The sequence below is a fragment of the Pyrus communis genome, chromosome 1 (genome assembly GCF_963583255.1).
Source record: "Pyrus communis chromosome 1, drPyrComm1.1, whole genome shotgun sequence".
In the NCBI taxonomy this organism is placed as follows: Eukaryota; Viridiplantae; Streptophyta; class Magnoliopsida; order Rosales; family Rosaceae; genus Pyrus; species Pyrus communis.
In genome coordinates this window covers 20,995,973-21,012,448 of record NC_084803.1, presented here as the reverse complement: position 1 = coordinate 21,012,448, position 16,476 = coordinate 20,995,973, and the positions used below count along the sequence as shown (strand labels likewise).

The following is a 16,476-nucleotide window of genomic DNA, read 5'->3' as shown; positions in this document are numbered from 1 at the left end:
TGTATTAAACAATTTTGACATTAATTTACATAATCTAATTTTTTTATATGTAGTTGACATTTTACCATAGTAACAGAAAACAAAGTGCTAAAACATTTTGGCATGCCTGGTAGGACACAGTGCTAAAACTACGAAGTTCACATGATAGATCAAGATGTCAATCCGACTCCATTTAGCTGATTGCACGAGCTTCTTGTGCAAATGAAAAGAAATAGTGAGGAGGGTACAAAACACCTTGAGCAAAATAGAAAACGCCTTGAGAAGGATAAAAAATCATGGGAAGCGATAAAAGTTCTTCGTGGCGTGAGAACCAGGCAAAAATCATTCACTTAGATGTTGAAAATATAAGCTCATGTTACCCTACAAGAGCAATGGGTAAATGAAGACAGGGCTCGATTTAATGCCTGGCTAGATGAAGAATGTTTTCCTTATGTTTCTGATTACAGATCAATTCCATTTGAAAAATGGTTAGGTCCAAAAGCCGGGGGGCAATTTTTCACTCCAGCCACAATCAAAATTCGGCCTCAGGAAATTGTCGAGATGGCCAAAGAAGAACCTAGGCCACCTGTTTTTTCGATCAGGACTAAAATTGTGGGCCTAGGAGAAAAAGTTCAAGTTTCTAAGCCACAAATCAACTTAGAAAATGATTCATCAGAGTGCTCCAATGACGAACAGGGCCAAGACATGGTTTTAGATCCCCAAACCATGACAGTCGATATGGTTATTGGCAATAAAACTGATATGGAGCAATCTCGTTCGGCTCAGTTGTTCGAGTTAAAAGCTAAAATTGGCGAAATTATTATGCATGGGGGGCATAATAATTGTCCGACACTTTCGGCAGATGAAAATGAAAAATATTTCACCAAGCCAAAAATATTTGGTGAAAATTCTTTATTCGGCTTAGAGCGAAATCAATTTGAGAATTTTGATATTAAAAGATCTCGGCTTGGAATAAAACATCGTTGGCCTCCTCCACTTTATAGTTCGGCCACTTTTGTTTTCTTTTGCTATAAAAAAAAAAAAAAAAAAAAAAAAAGGGGAAGGATGAATAAATTATTTTCTTAACCATTCGGCCTTTCAGGCCAATGCCAAGAAAATAGGGGGGTAGACACTGCTATTTGCTGTGTGCATTGTGCTTTCAATGGTGCCATGCAAATGAAAATCTGGCACACATGAGCTTTTGTCGAAGTCGGCGTAAATTGAATTTGGTGGTCTGCAGGCAGTAAGAGGGCCAAAAATGTGTGGGATTTCCTGCTAAGCAATTTGTCTAGAAACAGCCGAGTGCAACAACTAAGGATAAAATCCTCAATCATTACTCGGCCTCCCAATTTTTTGACTAGTCCTGATTACCAAGTCAGTAGTTCTTGTACTCGGCCATAACTTTCCTCGACCTCGGTCCAAATGAATTTTCTCGACCTGAAAGGCCAAGCTGCCAAGATTATTGCTTCTTTGATCATAGCTTTGGTCATCAAGTCGCTGCGGCAGCTTTCTCACAAATGCAGCTTTTCTGCCATCATAGATGGCCTGCTGAAGACAAATGGTATCCATCAAATGTTAATAAATAAAATGCATGCATGTATGCATGTGCATGAAAGGGACAAGGGGATTGATGATTGCAGACTTTGTTAATAAAGTGGTTTTCCCATTTTCTTTTGACCAAAAGAAAAGGAAAGTGGGGGACTGGAGGGCTATCAAAATATAAAAAAAATAAAATAATATATATATATATATATAAGAGTCGGCCATAAGGTTTTATAGTGGAAGGTGGGTTGTCAAATCTAAGAGTCAGGATATTTAATAAGCTTCGGCCTTCAATCAGTATATATACACATAGGCAGGCCAAGCTGCCAAGAAAAATTCTTCTCGACCTCGGTCTAGTTTTTCTCGGCCTCAGCCTGTCTTACACTCAACCCTAATTTCTCTCTACCCCTTCCCAAATTCTTCTCGACCTTTTGGCAAAGTTGATGAGCCTGGTATGGAGTTGTGGGAGTCGAGGAAGGCCGCAGCATTGGCAGAACATACATGTTATTGTTGAGGAACAAAGTTTCTTTTTCGGCAGTACGATGAGATTTTGTTGGTTACGAACAATTAATTTCCTTAACCATTCGACTTACGAGCCGAAGCTCAAGGAAATTGGGGGGCAATGTTTGGACCCGATTTTACACTATCGGCCGGAGTAATCGAGACCGTTGAATGACAAAAGTGGTTGAAATAATTTTCAATTATTATCAGGAAATAATGTTATGATTTTAATCATGATATTATCTCTTAATAATATATTAAATTATTTAAACCTAATATTTGTCTAAATCCCCATTGATTTGAACATATGGGATATTGGGATACGCATGGCAATGAAGCAGGCAAGGATGGGATTATGCATGCATACAACTACAAATGGATGATTGTGTGTGTGAGTTAATACGACAGGGTGATATGCCTGGTGATGTGACAAGCCTAGGTGTTGTTTTTGTTTTTTTGAAAAGTCATGGATAATCATAAAGGTCCCTGAGATTTTGTCAGATGGGTTTTGATAGAGAATGTTCTCTTAAAGTGATTAGGTTGTGTTGCAGATAAAATGCAATTTAGTATGCATGCACGATTGCACTTGGACTAACATGGTGGAAAAAGAGAAGTTTCAGTTGGAATATGATGCTTTGATTTGGTGAGGTCATGTATGCAGAAATATATATTTATTTTTTTTCGAGGGAAATTAGGAGATAGCCTTTATCATATCTTAGAGATATTTGACAGCCAAGATGATTAGACACCAATTCTGAAGTGATGTTCGACAGAGTTTGAGTTGCAAATGGACTCTACAGGATTATCTAGCCGTGCCAAGCAAGTACGTCAGTCCTATAAATACAGATGCAATGGTAACGGAAAAGGGATCTCCAATTTAACACACAATTGCCCTGTGCAAACCTCTCAAACATCTTGAGATTTTTTTTTATTTTCTTTTTCCGCCGACACATCTTCAGTTTGGATAAACAGCACTGTGAAGGCAACCGGCGAACATCTTCAGTTTGGATAAACAGCACTGTTGCCGTAGAATCAACCGATCAAGGAGCACCTTCAGTTTAGATAAACAGCACTACGTCGAGGCCGACTGGTTACCTATCCAAGTCTCGGTCAAGAAGGGTTTTCGAATCCTTATTGGCAGATGTCATCTTATTAGCCTTCTCGGCGAAGTAAGGTGGTACAAGTTACAACATTCGGCACAATGAACGTCGAGTGATTTTATGATTAGATATTCATAAGTGAGTTTCAGAGTTCAGCATTTTGACGGTCGAACCACATTTACCATCAAGACATACATCTTCTTTGAGTACTTGTGTCCATACAGTCTGACTTGAAGGAAAATTTGTGAAAAACAAGTTCATTTGAGCAACATCAACAACATGCAATTAACAATTAAAAGGCGGAATCATGTTTATATGCACTCAAAAACAAAACTTAACCCATGAACTTCAAAGCCTAGTAAGTAGGTGAACCAAGACTCAACTCAAAACAAAGTGAGTTGAGAAATCAATACCTTTGTAGATTCCTCTTTGCATAAGCAAAGGCTAATCACCCAAAGAGAGGGCCTTCATTCCTTGCATCTTAGATCCATGGATTTGGATGGATGAAAAGGTTTCTCCAAGTTCCCAAAATTGAGAACCTCTAAGTCTCCACACCAAGGCATATTGTAGAAGAAATAAGTGACCTTGGAGGAGTTTGATTGCTAGATGATCCCTCCAAGGTGGCTGAAATTTTAGAGAGAAAGGAGAGCTTATGTTCTCATCCTTTCCCCCAAAAATTACCCTTAATGAATTTTGGCTATTAAGTCATACTTATTCCTTAATTCATTTGAGTGGCAAACTTGTAAATAAGTCCAAAACCACTCCTTCTTTAACATGGGATTTATTGGGCTATTTGGGCCTTTGTGAATCATTATTCATTAAGTTGTCACACAACTTAAGTCAATGGACTTGACGTTCGAAGCCCATTGGGCCTTAAGGTCCAAAACTATCCCGATGTCTTTTAACGAACTTATTCGTTTGATTAATAATCATATTAATTAATCCTTGCCATAAATAATTAAACCATTTAATTATTCTTACTCATCTCCGTTGAATCTTCAATCTCTACCTTACACGGTGTACGATCCATTAGGTTCCTTTTAGCGAGGCAGTGGGCGATTCAAACTCTTTCAAATCGATTGTGAATTGGAACTTACTTTCAATTCTCCCGTTAGTGATAATACACTTTTAGGGCTTCCACAAACCATGGTTGACGCCTAGCAGCATGTCATGGTTACCCAAGCTAATCAGAAGAGGTGGAGAACCTATTCAGTTTTAGGATTACAAATGCAATACGGTCTTTCTCTAATACAATACTCTTGACCACATTGTTTGGTTTGACAGTTTATTCATGTCTACTATCCAATGTGAGTCTTGTGCTTATATGATTATCTTGAATGTGATTTGGAACACATTCCTAAATCTCATTCATACTCTGGCCAGAGATTCTAAATCATATCATAGAGTATTCTCCCTCAATCAGTTTGAAGGTTAGAGATCCCTTGTTGCGCATTCACTTGTCTCCATGGCTAAGTGGCTTAACCCCAACGATGTCATGGACACCCTCCTGATGGAGTGACTTTGACATAATCAAAGATTAAGGACCTAACCACAAGACAACTGTGATGCCTCAGGTCAAAAGACTAATTTGCATTATCCCAACCATGAGTTCTCATGTGACATGAATATGAGAACTCTTCGTTGATCGTGTTCAGTGAACTCATTCTCTATTGAGCACCTACGTACTTGTCTTGATGTCACACACACCAATGACTCGAGACTAGTCACTCTCCCTGAGAGAAGACATAGCACGTACTGATCTTAACGGACTGTCAATGCCCAATTGACAATCCTATGATCAGGAACGTTTAGGATGTGTCAACGAAAGAATGGTCTCATGAATCTAACTTCTTTAGATCGCATTCTTCCAATCACATATTCCTTGGACTTATCGTTTAAGCATATAACATTTATATGAGACGGCTCAAACAATAATCTTTGCCCTTTACATTTAAACTACATTAGTTTGAAATGTCCGTAAAGTATCATCATATGATTGGTTTTAGGGAACATTTCCAACAGTCTGGTGTCGATTCGACGTGCTTATACTCTTACGAATATAATCACTGTGACCGAATCCGGCACCGACGATTCGTGAACTTCACAGAACTAGCAGCCTTGTCTTCGGGGTCGAGAATCCAAAGGCCGAGACTTGTTCCTTCCTTGGCCGCAATTGCAAGATCAAGAAGTCAGCAACGTGCTCAACGCAATGTCAACAAATTTTACTCCTAGGCCGAGCTCGGCCGACCAGTTGGCACGCCTCGCATACAACTGAAGGATGTAGTTAGCTCATTAGTTACTCGGCTTTTGTGCCACGTAGGCTTTGTAATTTTTAGGGTCAACAACGGGATAGACGGGTGCCTAAGCGGTCTAGGTGCCCTTTTTTAATTTTAAACGTTTAAAGATTAATCGAAACAGTAAGTAGACCTATATGACACTAGCGGAAAATTTTAAAACAGTGTCTATATGTAATACTACAAACTTTAAACTCAATAAAGAGTTGTCTTTATAAAAGGCATGCGGCATGATTATCATCATGGGGCAGCGTAAAATATAAAACTGCAATAGCATCAACACTCCTTATTATATACAAAAATTGTCCAAGGGAAAATCCAACAGACTAGGCAATATACAACATCGATGTAAGACTGAGTAAAATGGAATGAGATTCTCTCCCCTCCTATTCTCATCCCTTTCCTTCCCCTCTTCTCACATTGCTTTTTATCTTATTATTTCTATAACAAAAAATCATTATAAGATGTTGACATGATTTAATCATGACCGTTCAAATAGGAGGAGAGGAAAAGGGAAAGAGATTAGGAGAAGAGAGAGTCCTCCTCCCGGTAAAATATCTTCTCGAAAGAATTTAAGTGAAAAAGAAAAGAGCGCACAATACATGCTCTAGATCAAATATTAGGAAATATACATGAACACGCATTATGTATGTAAAATGAGTCCAACACAGAAGTCATACTAATAGACGCTGCATTATGAACAATTCGTTAGAAACTTAAAAAATAAAATTTTAATGTATTATGATATTTGTGTGCTGAATCGTGTTTCTAACCGACTGAAAAAACTTTCCTTGTGCAGCATTTATGTTACCGTTCAGACTGGCATCGGCCATGCAACTAAAACAACACTGAAATACATATACAGTTTGATAGCGCGCCCAAAAAAGGGAACGGATCTCCTCCTGAGCTTAGGAGGCTAAGGCTAGCCTTCTGAGCAAATCACATGAATTATTGGATTTTGATCCAATAGTTACAATTATTATAACTTTTAGATGGATCCTTTGTTTGTAGCTGTTTGATTAAAATCCAACGGTCCGTGTGATTTGCTCAGGAGGCTCAGCCTCCTAAGGGGATCCGTTCCCTCCAAAAACACCATGAAAAGAAAAAAAAAAATGGAAGCACTACTTTTTGAGAGCATGCTGGGAAAGTTTATTTTTGCCAAATATTTCAGGTGGCTTTGTTTGCGTACGGCATTTGTGCTGCTGCTTTTCTCAAAGCCACAGCTCGTTTCTTGCACTTGCCATTATCAAAACCCCACCAGGATTCCATGGTTCTCTTCCCTTCAAACTAGAAACTGAGTGAGTAATCTTTCATCTTCTACTGATTGAAAATTTCTTTCTTTGTTCTTCATTTACTGCATAATATGCAATTATTTTGGTGTAATATATAATAATAGATTCTCGTTCTCTTAGTCACCCGATAACCAAGAATTTCATAGTCACCCAATCTTGAATATGCAGAGTTCAGATTAAACATTAAAAGCATGTTCATTTATTCTTCTCCTTTGATACCAAAATCAACTATAGTAAGTGACCATTCATTTCTCGGTTACCAAATAATCAAGAGAACATCTATCAATATTAATAATAAATAATCCATAAATCTGTAAGAACACCAAATTTTCAGCAAAGTTGTGTATTAATTGTAGGTAGATTGGGGTTGATGAGAAAGAAGATGAGCAGCTCTTCTATTACTTGATTGAATCCGAAAGGAACCCAAGGGATGATCCTCTTTTGCTCTTGCTTACTGGTGGTCCTACTTGCTCTGGTCTATGCGAACTTGTGTTTGAGATAGGTGCTAACCCAATAACAATATGCAACTACGTACACAAATATACAGCCATATATATGAATAATACACTAAAGGTTTGGATCGTTGCAATATATTACAAATTAGGCCCTAGAATATGCATATGAAAATGCATGTTAAAATGTGTTAAAAAACGTATGTCTCCTTATTCTAATTCATATATATCCTAATTTATTTGTATCCTTGATTTTTTTTTTTTTCTGCTTTATTCGGTCCAAATGTCACAAATAAATAAATAAGAGAGTGTGTACATAGGTAGGGAGAAAGAGGGAGAATAAATAATTTCCCTTTTATGATATGAACCTTTTTTATTTTTCTTGAGTACACATACAGTACATCACAAGACAGTCACACTAGTTTTGTGCCAATGCTTTCAATTAATGTGAAACTCTGACCTACGTACTAGTTTCGTGTTAAGATTGTGAATCTCAACAACACATACATCACAAGACAGTCGCGACGTTGTGAATATGAACAACACACATCCCACTTAGGAGCAACAACCTATGTAGTGTGGCGTTTAGACTGAGAGTTTGACAAAAGAACGTTTATTATATAGCACAAAATTTAGCAACAATTATCATTGTAAGTTTCCTTTGAGTTAGCAACAGTTACATTTTGTATAATAAACCGTCTCTTTTCAAAGCTTTGGTGCTTACCAGCTTCTAATTCCTTCACAATGCAATGCCTTCTGATTTTGTGAGTTTTTTTTTAATTGTTTTTTTGGTTAAGGCCCTATAAAGTTTAACATGGTTGAGTACAATGGTAGCTTACCAACTTTTGCGCTCATTCCGTACTCATGGACAAAGGTATGTAAGATCATATGTTGTAAACGACTGTATGTTAATTGTCTCTATTAATCCTTGGGTTGCTGCTGCTGCTACAATTTCCTAATGTTGTTCTCGACGTAATCCTGATGTATTGATAAGGTTTCCAGCATTCTATTTGTTGATGCCCCTATTGGCACTGGGTTCTCGTATTCAAGGAGCACCCAAGGATCCAGTGATATATTGTTTGTTGATCATATGTATAGCTTCCTCACAAAGGTAATTGACACAACAACAATTGCATCGATATGATATGCAAACACAAGCACCCGGACTTATATATGCACATTAAGATCTGTGTTTCGTCAACTTGATTCACATTGTGTCTATCGTCATTTTCTTATACATCATGCAGTGGTTAATCTGTCACCCTGAATTCATTTCAATTCCATTCTACATTGGCGGTGACTCGTTCTGTGGCATGATTATTCCAGTTCTAGCTGAAGTAATATAAGAGGGTAATGGTGCACTTTCAACCTTATTCAAATGATATAATATAACTCCTGTAATTGAATGTAGTCCATGTACTTATAACGTATTACCTAGCTTGCTGCGGGTATTGAAGCCAGAAGGATGGCAGCAATTAATTTCAAAGTATTTGTTCAAGCTAGGACCAACTTTTAACTTTTATTTCAGGCAATCGAAATTCATAACTCCGGAGGCCTATCAATTATAGAACATTTTCCAGGGTTATCTACTCGGCAACCCGTTGACAGATACAAATAGTGATGATAATGCACGGGTCACATACGCCCATCGCCAGGCACTTACACCTGATGAACTCTACAAGGTGGTTAAACCAATCTCTTCACTAGCTATATTCTCAAATACATCATCCAAGAATGCATCTACACTAGTTTCCATCTACCGTTTTAGCACACACTATGTTTGCAATATGAACATCTAAATGGCAGCATGCATTTCTCAGTCGGAAAAAAAGAATTGTAGTGCACAATAGTACAGAGGAATCAACCAAGGCAATAAACAATGTGCAAAGGATCTCCAGGTTATCACAATGGTGGGAAAATACATAAACATATTATATGTACGTATATATTCTTTTTCCTATTCAAATTCAAGCGAATTCCGGGCCATTTTGTTTGCCTTTGCAGTTGACTGGAAAATAAATCATGAATGCATCTTGGAGCCTCAGTGCAGACCAATCTCTGGTGCATATAGTAAGATGGCTGACCACCAAAAAGCTCTCCTGGAAAGGTCAGAAGAGTCGCATATTAAACTCAACTCGATGCAAACGAGCCTTAATCCAAAGTTTCAAGGACTTGGTTTTCCTAAATTTGGGTGCAGGGTAAATTCCCATCTTCTATACAACCACTAGTAGCTCCAATGACCAGGCTGCTTCAGAAATATGATGGCCTTCTCCTTTTAGTCGCAGTTTTACGAGAATTTGCTGCTCCATGTTTGGGCAAATGATGTTAACGTTCAAAAGGCGCTTCGCGTTCACAAAGTAAGTGAATAAACTCACCAACCGCAAAATAATCTGATGTAACAAAAACTGATGGCATTTCATATAATTACTTTTGGGAGTGCACCAGAGGAGTTACTGGATGAGACGCAATAGCAGCAGCTTGCCATACAGAAAATATTTCCAGAATGTCGTTAGTTATCATCTTTCGCTCAACAACCGAGGGTATCGAGCTCTAATTTACAGGTTTTGTTACTTGTTCCTTCTCATGTAGTGAACGTCCTCTGAAAGTTTAATTTCCCTGGATGGTATATATATACTAAGGCCTAATTGCCCGATCGGTGTGTTTATGCAGTGGTGATCATGACATGACTGTACCCTACCTCGGAACCCTAGGGTAGATTAGGTCTCTGAACCTTACCATCGTGGATCACTTGAGACCGTGGCTGGTTTGATGGTGAAGTTGCAGGGTAGGTTTTCAGTATTGACTACGTGTCAAGTATGGTTTAATTACAACAAAGCTTCACACTTCGTGGAGGTACGAAATTGCGAGTTGAATTCTCACTTACTGTCAGTGATGGATCTAAAGAGGACCTGGGAGGTCCCAGGACCCTTCGAAGAACCTAAATCGTGCTTTGAAATTTTTTGGGTACCCCTTGTACTCGAAGATGACGGGCAATGCAGCTGCAGCAATGATGTCTTCCTGGAGAAGACAACTGCACGAAGAAGAAATTTTTTTTTTTCTGTTTTAAGTCTTGGCCCATAAAGCTCGTTTAGGCCAATTGTTTGGTTTTGTTTGTGGGCCTAATATTTTGCTTAGGTTTTTGATGAGATGGTTGTCGTGTTGTTTGTTTTCTTGTTTTCAGGACCCACTTTTTCTTTGTGTTACGTTTTTTGGTCTTTATTTTGTAATGTTTCTTGGTAACTAATGAATTTTATATTTGTATCATAAAAAATGAAAATAAAAACCCCAAACCCCTATCACGTCCCCCCGCAATCCCACCCCATCCCTTCCTCAACTTGATATTATATTCTCCTTTAAAAAAAAAACTTGATATTTATATTTATTTTATGCATTCTGATAATGATTTTTCTTAGTTAAGAGGGATTAGCAATCTTGCTAAAAAAATGGTGGAAGAAAGGTTGCAGCAAATATTTGCTTATTCAATGGGCTTTGGTTTTACCGGGTTGCAACTGCTTCAATGGAGATAACATTTTTTGCTACGAATATCATTGAGGGTCTACTTCGCAACAAAATGGGATATCAATAGTTGCGTGGAGAAGACATTTTTCACTATAATTTTTTTTTATCTTTATTATTGGGACCCCCCAAGTCTAAAATCTTCGATCTGCCACTGCTTACTATGCTATATGTTATATTGTTTGCTGCTTACAGATACTCAACTGAATATTCAAACCACTTTATGTTTGCCACTGTTAAGGGAGGAGGACACATAGCTCAAGAATATAAGCTTAAGGAGTGCTTTGTCATGTTCAAAAGGTAGATCTCCCAAAAAGCACTTTGAATGTTGGGAATGTTAAAATATGTTCTCCCCAGGAAGTATACTACTACGAAACCATTTATTAGGGTTGCTAGGGTTGCTATGATAACCAACAAGAAACATATATTACTATCGGATATTAAGCAAAATCCGACATAAAATGGATCCAGTGGGGGATATAATAAGCGACAGAATTGCTTGCGTCAGGAAATAAATTTTCTGACAGAAAATACTTTAAAACCAACAGAAATTGTGTCGGATATAACGAACAAAGAATGCATTAATAATGAATAAATAAGAGCATTCTCTGTCGGATAAAACCAACAAAAAATACTCTAAAACCGACATAACTTGTGTCGGATATAACCAACAAAGAATTTACTAATAATGAATAAATAAGAGCATTCTCTGTTGGATAAAACTGATAGAAAATATATTAATAATAAAAAAAATGTAAACCACTTTCTGAATTATTTCTTTCCTTTTCAAGTTGGCCTCCCCTGCATTCACTGCATTTTCCAGCTTTGAGATGTGCAACGTTCCACTAAGGTACACCATATTCTTCAATTCTTCAAGTTTGTTTCCTATTTTGTAGCTAACCTGAATATATATATATATATAGTTAGTTAGTTAGTTAGTTAGTTAGACAGAAGTTTGACCCCCAACAACAAGAAAAGGATTGGAAAGACAGATAAATATATTTGAAAAAGAAAAGAAAAGACAAACCGGAAATTTGTGCAAGTTGTGCAGACTGGTTAGACACCCCATGCTTCGTGGCAACATCAAGGTTTTGAACCAGAAAATTTCATCTAGCTCCAAATGTCTTAGGTTGACAAGATTTTTCAAGTTCTTGGGTAAATTGAAAATCCAAGGACAACGCAAAAGTTTCAGTGTCATCAAATTGAAGAGGTTGTATACCGAATTAGGTTGTTCCTTGTTAATAACAAAAAAAAAAAAAAAACATTAGTGATGCGTATTTACAAAAACAAAACCTACATAAAAGATCTAAACAAAGACCAATTTTCAATTTATGCATAATATTTGATAAGGTATCTCAAGTCAAGATTCAAAATACAAACTCGATTTAATAACATAATCAAAATTTAAAACACAAATTGAACGTAATACAAATAATTTAAAACGTACTGGTTTCGGAATGTTGCTTCTCGAATTGTTCATCCATGGTGATTGAAGCGAGAAGGAGAAGGGGAGAAGAGAAGGAGAAGGAAATGAGGAGAGGAGAAAAGGGGGACGGAAGGGGGAAGGGAGAAGGCACCGGCACAAGGAAGAGATAGAGGGGTTTTATTTTGGAAAATTTTCATTACTGTTGGTTAAAACCGGCAGAAACATTTTTTTAAAATAAAGATAATTGTGCAATGAAAATGCCATCACACAAACTAAATATTGTCTAATCAATACTTGAAAAATATAAATAAAAATTTAGCACAAATTACTTTTCCCACTTCAAAATTTAGGCAAATTTAACGGGGATATGCATTCTATGAAACTAGTTTCAATGATCTAACCACCAAACTTGTTTGTAGACACTACAAGATCGCATACATAAAAATTAAAAAAAAAAAAAAAAATCATTCAGAGATTAGGTAACAGAACAAAAGTTTTTTACGGTTATAAACGAAAAATCACAATTTAATGGTTATTTTAGCTCCAGTTTTTATAATTTTTTTACAACTACACTCTTCGACCCTATAAGAATGCAATGAATGAATTTGATTTTCAATTTATAATATTTACAGTAGTGGATACCACAAAATCTTAACCTTATAAGAATGCAATGAATAAATTTGATCTTCAATTTAAAATATTTAAACTAGTGGATACCACAAAATCTGATTTTATACTTAATAAAAGTATAACATTAACTCTGAAGTGTTTATATAATCTACCGTTTTGATACGATACACATTCTACAAAAAAAATTTCAATGATCTAACCATCAAACTTATTTGTACACACTTTGAGATCGCATACGTAAAAAATTACAAAGAACAAACATTCAAAGATTAGGTAACAGAACAAAAGTTTTCGACGGTTATAAAAGAAAAATCACAATTTAATAGTTATTTTAGCTCTGATTTGGATGATTTTTTACAGCTACACTCCTCGACCCTATAAGAATGCATTGAACAAATTCGATCTTCAATTTAAAATATTTACACTATTTTATACTTGATGGGGAAGTATAACATTAACTCTAAGTGTTTGTTTAATCTACTGTTTTGATGCGATACGCGCTCTACAAAACGTTTTTCAACGATCCAACCATCAAACTTGTTGGTACACACTCCGAGATCGCATACGTAAAAAATCGCAAAAAATAAACATTCAGAGATTAGGTAACAGAACAAAAGTTTTTGATGGTTATAAACTAAAAATCACAATTTAACGGTTATTTTAGCTCCAATTTTAATGATTTTTTACAGCTACACTCCTCGACTCTATAAGAATGCAATGAATGAATTCGATCTTCAATTTAAAATATTTACACTAGTGGATAAATCTTATTTTCTACTTAATGGAAGTATAACATTAACTCTTTAAGTGTGTTAAATCTATCAATTTGATAGGATATGCATTCTACGAAACTAGTTTCAACGATCCAACCGTCAAATATGTTCGTATATACTCCGAGATAGCATGTGTAAAAAATCACAAAAAAAAAAAAAAAAAAAAAAAAAAAAAAAAAAACATTCAGAGATTAGGTAACGGGATCCAAAATTTCAACGGTTATAAACAATAAAATCACTATTTGTTTAATATAATATAATATTTCTTAAGAAAGTTTAATTAAAAGTAATGGTTTAAAAAAAATGAAAATAATATAATATTTTGACACAATTTGTGTTGAATATAACTACCATAATTAGTATAAAAAATTTGAAAAAATTTGTGTTGGTTATAACAGCCCGAGTTAGTATAAAAAATTCGAAAATAATTGACAGATTTGACACATTACTTACTCATGTTGGAGATATCTGCCAGAATTGGTTAAAATTATTTTTAAAAAAATGTATCTAATGGAGTTAAGAGCTCACTTCATTATTCTTGTCGGATATAACCGACAGTAATACTTTATTTTCTAACACTTTTTAAACATGTTGTCGAAAAACATTTTATCCGACAGTAATAGTATAAAACCACCACCACTAACCGACACAATAAGCCAATTTTGTTGTAGTGGCACTTGCCAATAGGACCATGTTTTTTCCTAGATGTTTCATGATATTGATGTTGGATTTGGCATTAAATCGACATGCCTAAACTAAAACAAGGATTAGGATATCTTGGACGCAAGATGGATTTGTGTTTCCTAGTTGGTTTGAGATTTGGTTTTAGTATAGGATTTGGTTTCCTATATTCTAGGCACTTTGTGTAAACCTATGACATCTATTAGTATAAATAGATGGATGTGGGATAGAGTTTTGTGTGTGAAAGTTGTGAAAGGTATAAGTTTGTATACTTGAGAACACTTTGTACTTGTGAGTTCTCTTGTATTTGTTGGTAATCAATAAAGCTTCTGTTGTTAAAGAGGTACTCCTGTATTGGAGGAACTTTGAAATTGTTGTGTTTTTTTTTATTGCTTGATTGGTTTTTGGTTTAGTTTACAACAAGTGGTATCAAGAGCTTAGGTTCTTAAATTGTGACTATCAAGCAATGACGAAGATTGGTGATTCCACCAGTTGTGATGATGTTGAAGAAAAGTTTGTCACTAATGGAACCAAGATGACGGTTCAAAGTGCTAGGTTTGAAATTGAGAAATTTGATGGAACAAACAACTTTGCTATATTGCAGTGTGAGGTTCGAGATGTCCTGATACAACAAGGTTTGGTTGTTGTGTTAGGAGACATGCCATTTTCGATGAAAAAAGAAGAATGGGAAAGATTGAATGCTCATGCATGTTCTACAATTCAACTATGCTTGGGAAGGCAACAGAAGTATAGTGTGATGAACATAACTTTTACAAAAGAATTGTGGGCTGCATTGGAGGCAAAATATATAAAGAAGAGTGTAGAGAATTAACTCTATCTCAAGAGCAAGTTGTACAGGTTCCAGTACAAAGAGGGCACGAAGATGATTGGCCATCTAGAAGAGTTTAACAAGCTTCTAACTGAACTAGCAAATCTTGAAGAGATAATCAAAGATAAAGACTAGGTCTTGATCCTGATGAACTCATTGCCTGAATCCTATGAGCCTTTCGTGACTACTTGGATTTATGGCAGGGAGACAATTAAGTATGATGAAATATTAAGTGCTCTTATGAATCATTAGGTGAGACACCTTGACAGGCAAGAAATGAATAACTCTGAAGCTTTGATGGTAAGAGGGAGATCGAATGAAAAAGAAAGGTTCGTACAAGAAAAATAGTAGGTTTTGTACTAAAGGAGTCTCAAAGAATAGGAAGTTCTTGGACAAAGATGAGTGTGCTTTTTATCATGAAAAAGGACACTGGAAGAATGACTGCCCTAAAATCAAAGAAAAGACTAGAAAGAAGAAGGATGACTCATAAGCAAATATGGTTGAAGTCGAGGATGAGGAATTTGTCTACACCCTAATTGCATTGAGCATTGTGGATTATATAAATGAGGGGTGCTCGACACAGGTTGTACTCATCACATGACTTCTTAAAGGCATTGGTTTTCAAGCTTCAAAGTTATGAATGGAACTGTGTATATGGGAGATGATAACCCATGTACAACTCAAGGAATTGGAAGCATCAAGATCAAGCATCATGATGGTGTGATTCGAGAATTGTATGGTGCAAAGGTATGTCCTAAAATTGATGAAGAAAAGATGAAGATAGATGGTATTCCATATGCTAATTTGGTTAGAGGATTAATGTATGCTATGGTGTGTACTCATCCTAATATAGCACTTGCAGCTGGAATTGTTAGTACATTTATGCATAATCCTGGAAGAGAGCATTGGAATGCTGTTAAGTGGATACTAAGGTATTTACAGGGAACGAGGGACAAAGGAATTTGTTTTGAAAGATGTGATGAAGAAATTGATAGGTTCTTAGTTGGATATGTGGACTCAGACTTTGCTGGAGACTTAGACAAGAGAAGATTGATGACTGGGTATGTGTTTACTATGGCAAAGGTCCTATATGCTGGAGATTAATATTACAACCAACGGTGGCACTATCAACCACAGAAGCAAAATACATGGCGATCGTTGAAGCTATCAAAGAAGCAATGTGGACTCTGGGGTTGTTAGGAGATTTGGGTGTAGAACAACACAAGTTGGATGTATATTGTGGCAGCCAAGGTGCCATTTATTTGGCCAGATATCAGGTACATCATGCTAGGAATAAGCACATTAATATACGATATCATTTTGTGAATGAAGTGGTAGCTGAAGGTGAAACTCGTCTAAAAAAGGTTACTACAGAAGATAATCCAGCTGATATGTTGACAAAGGTGGTTAATGCAGCTAAGTTCGAGCACTGCTTAGATTTGGTGCAGTTGAAGCAAGTTT

General features: G+C 36.2%; 1 protein-coding gene across 1 annotated transcript; it reads left to right on the top strand.

Moving 5' to 3' along the window:
- Positions 1 to 540: 540 nt before the first annotated feature.
- On the top strand, positions 541 to 8,506 carry LOC137723487 (serine carboxypeptidase-like 7). The gene is made up of 6 exons (XM_068462720.1): positions 541 to 720; positions 6,588 to 6,686; positions 7,069 to 7,210; positions 7,958 to 8,034; positions 8,155 to 8,271; positions 8,408 to 8,506. The coding sequence occupies exons 1-6, from the start codon at positions 541 to 543 to the stop codon at positions 8,504 to 8,506; spliced, it is 714 nt and encodes a 237-aa protein (XP_068318821.1).
- Positions 8,507 to 16,476: the final 7,970 nt, after the last annotated feature.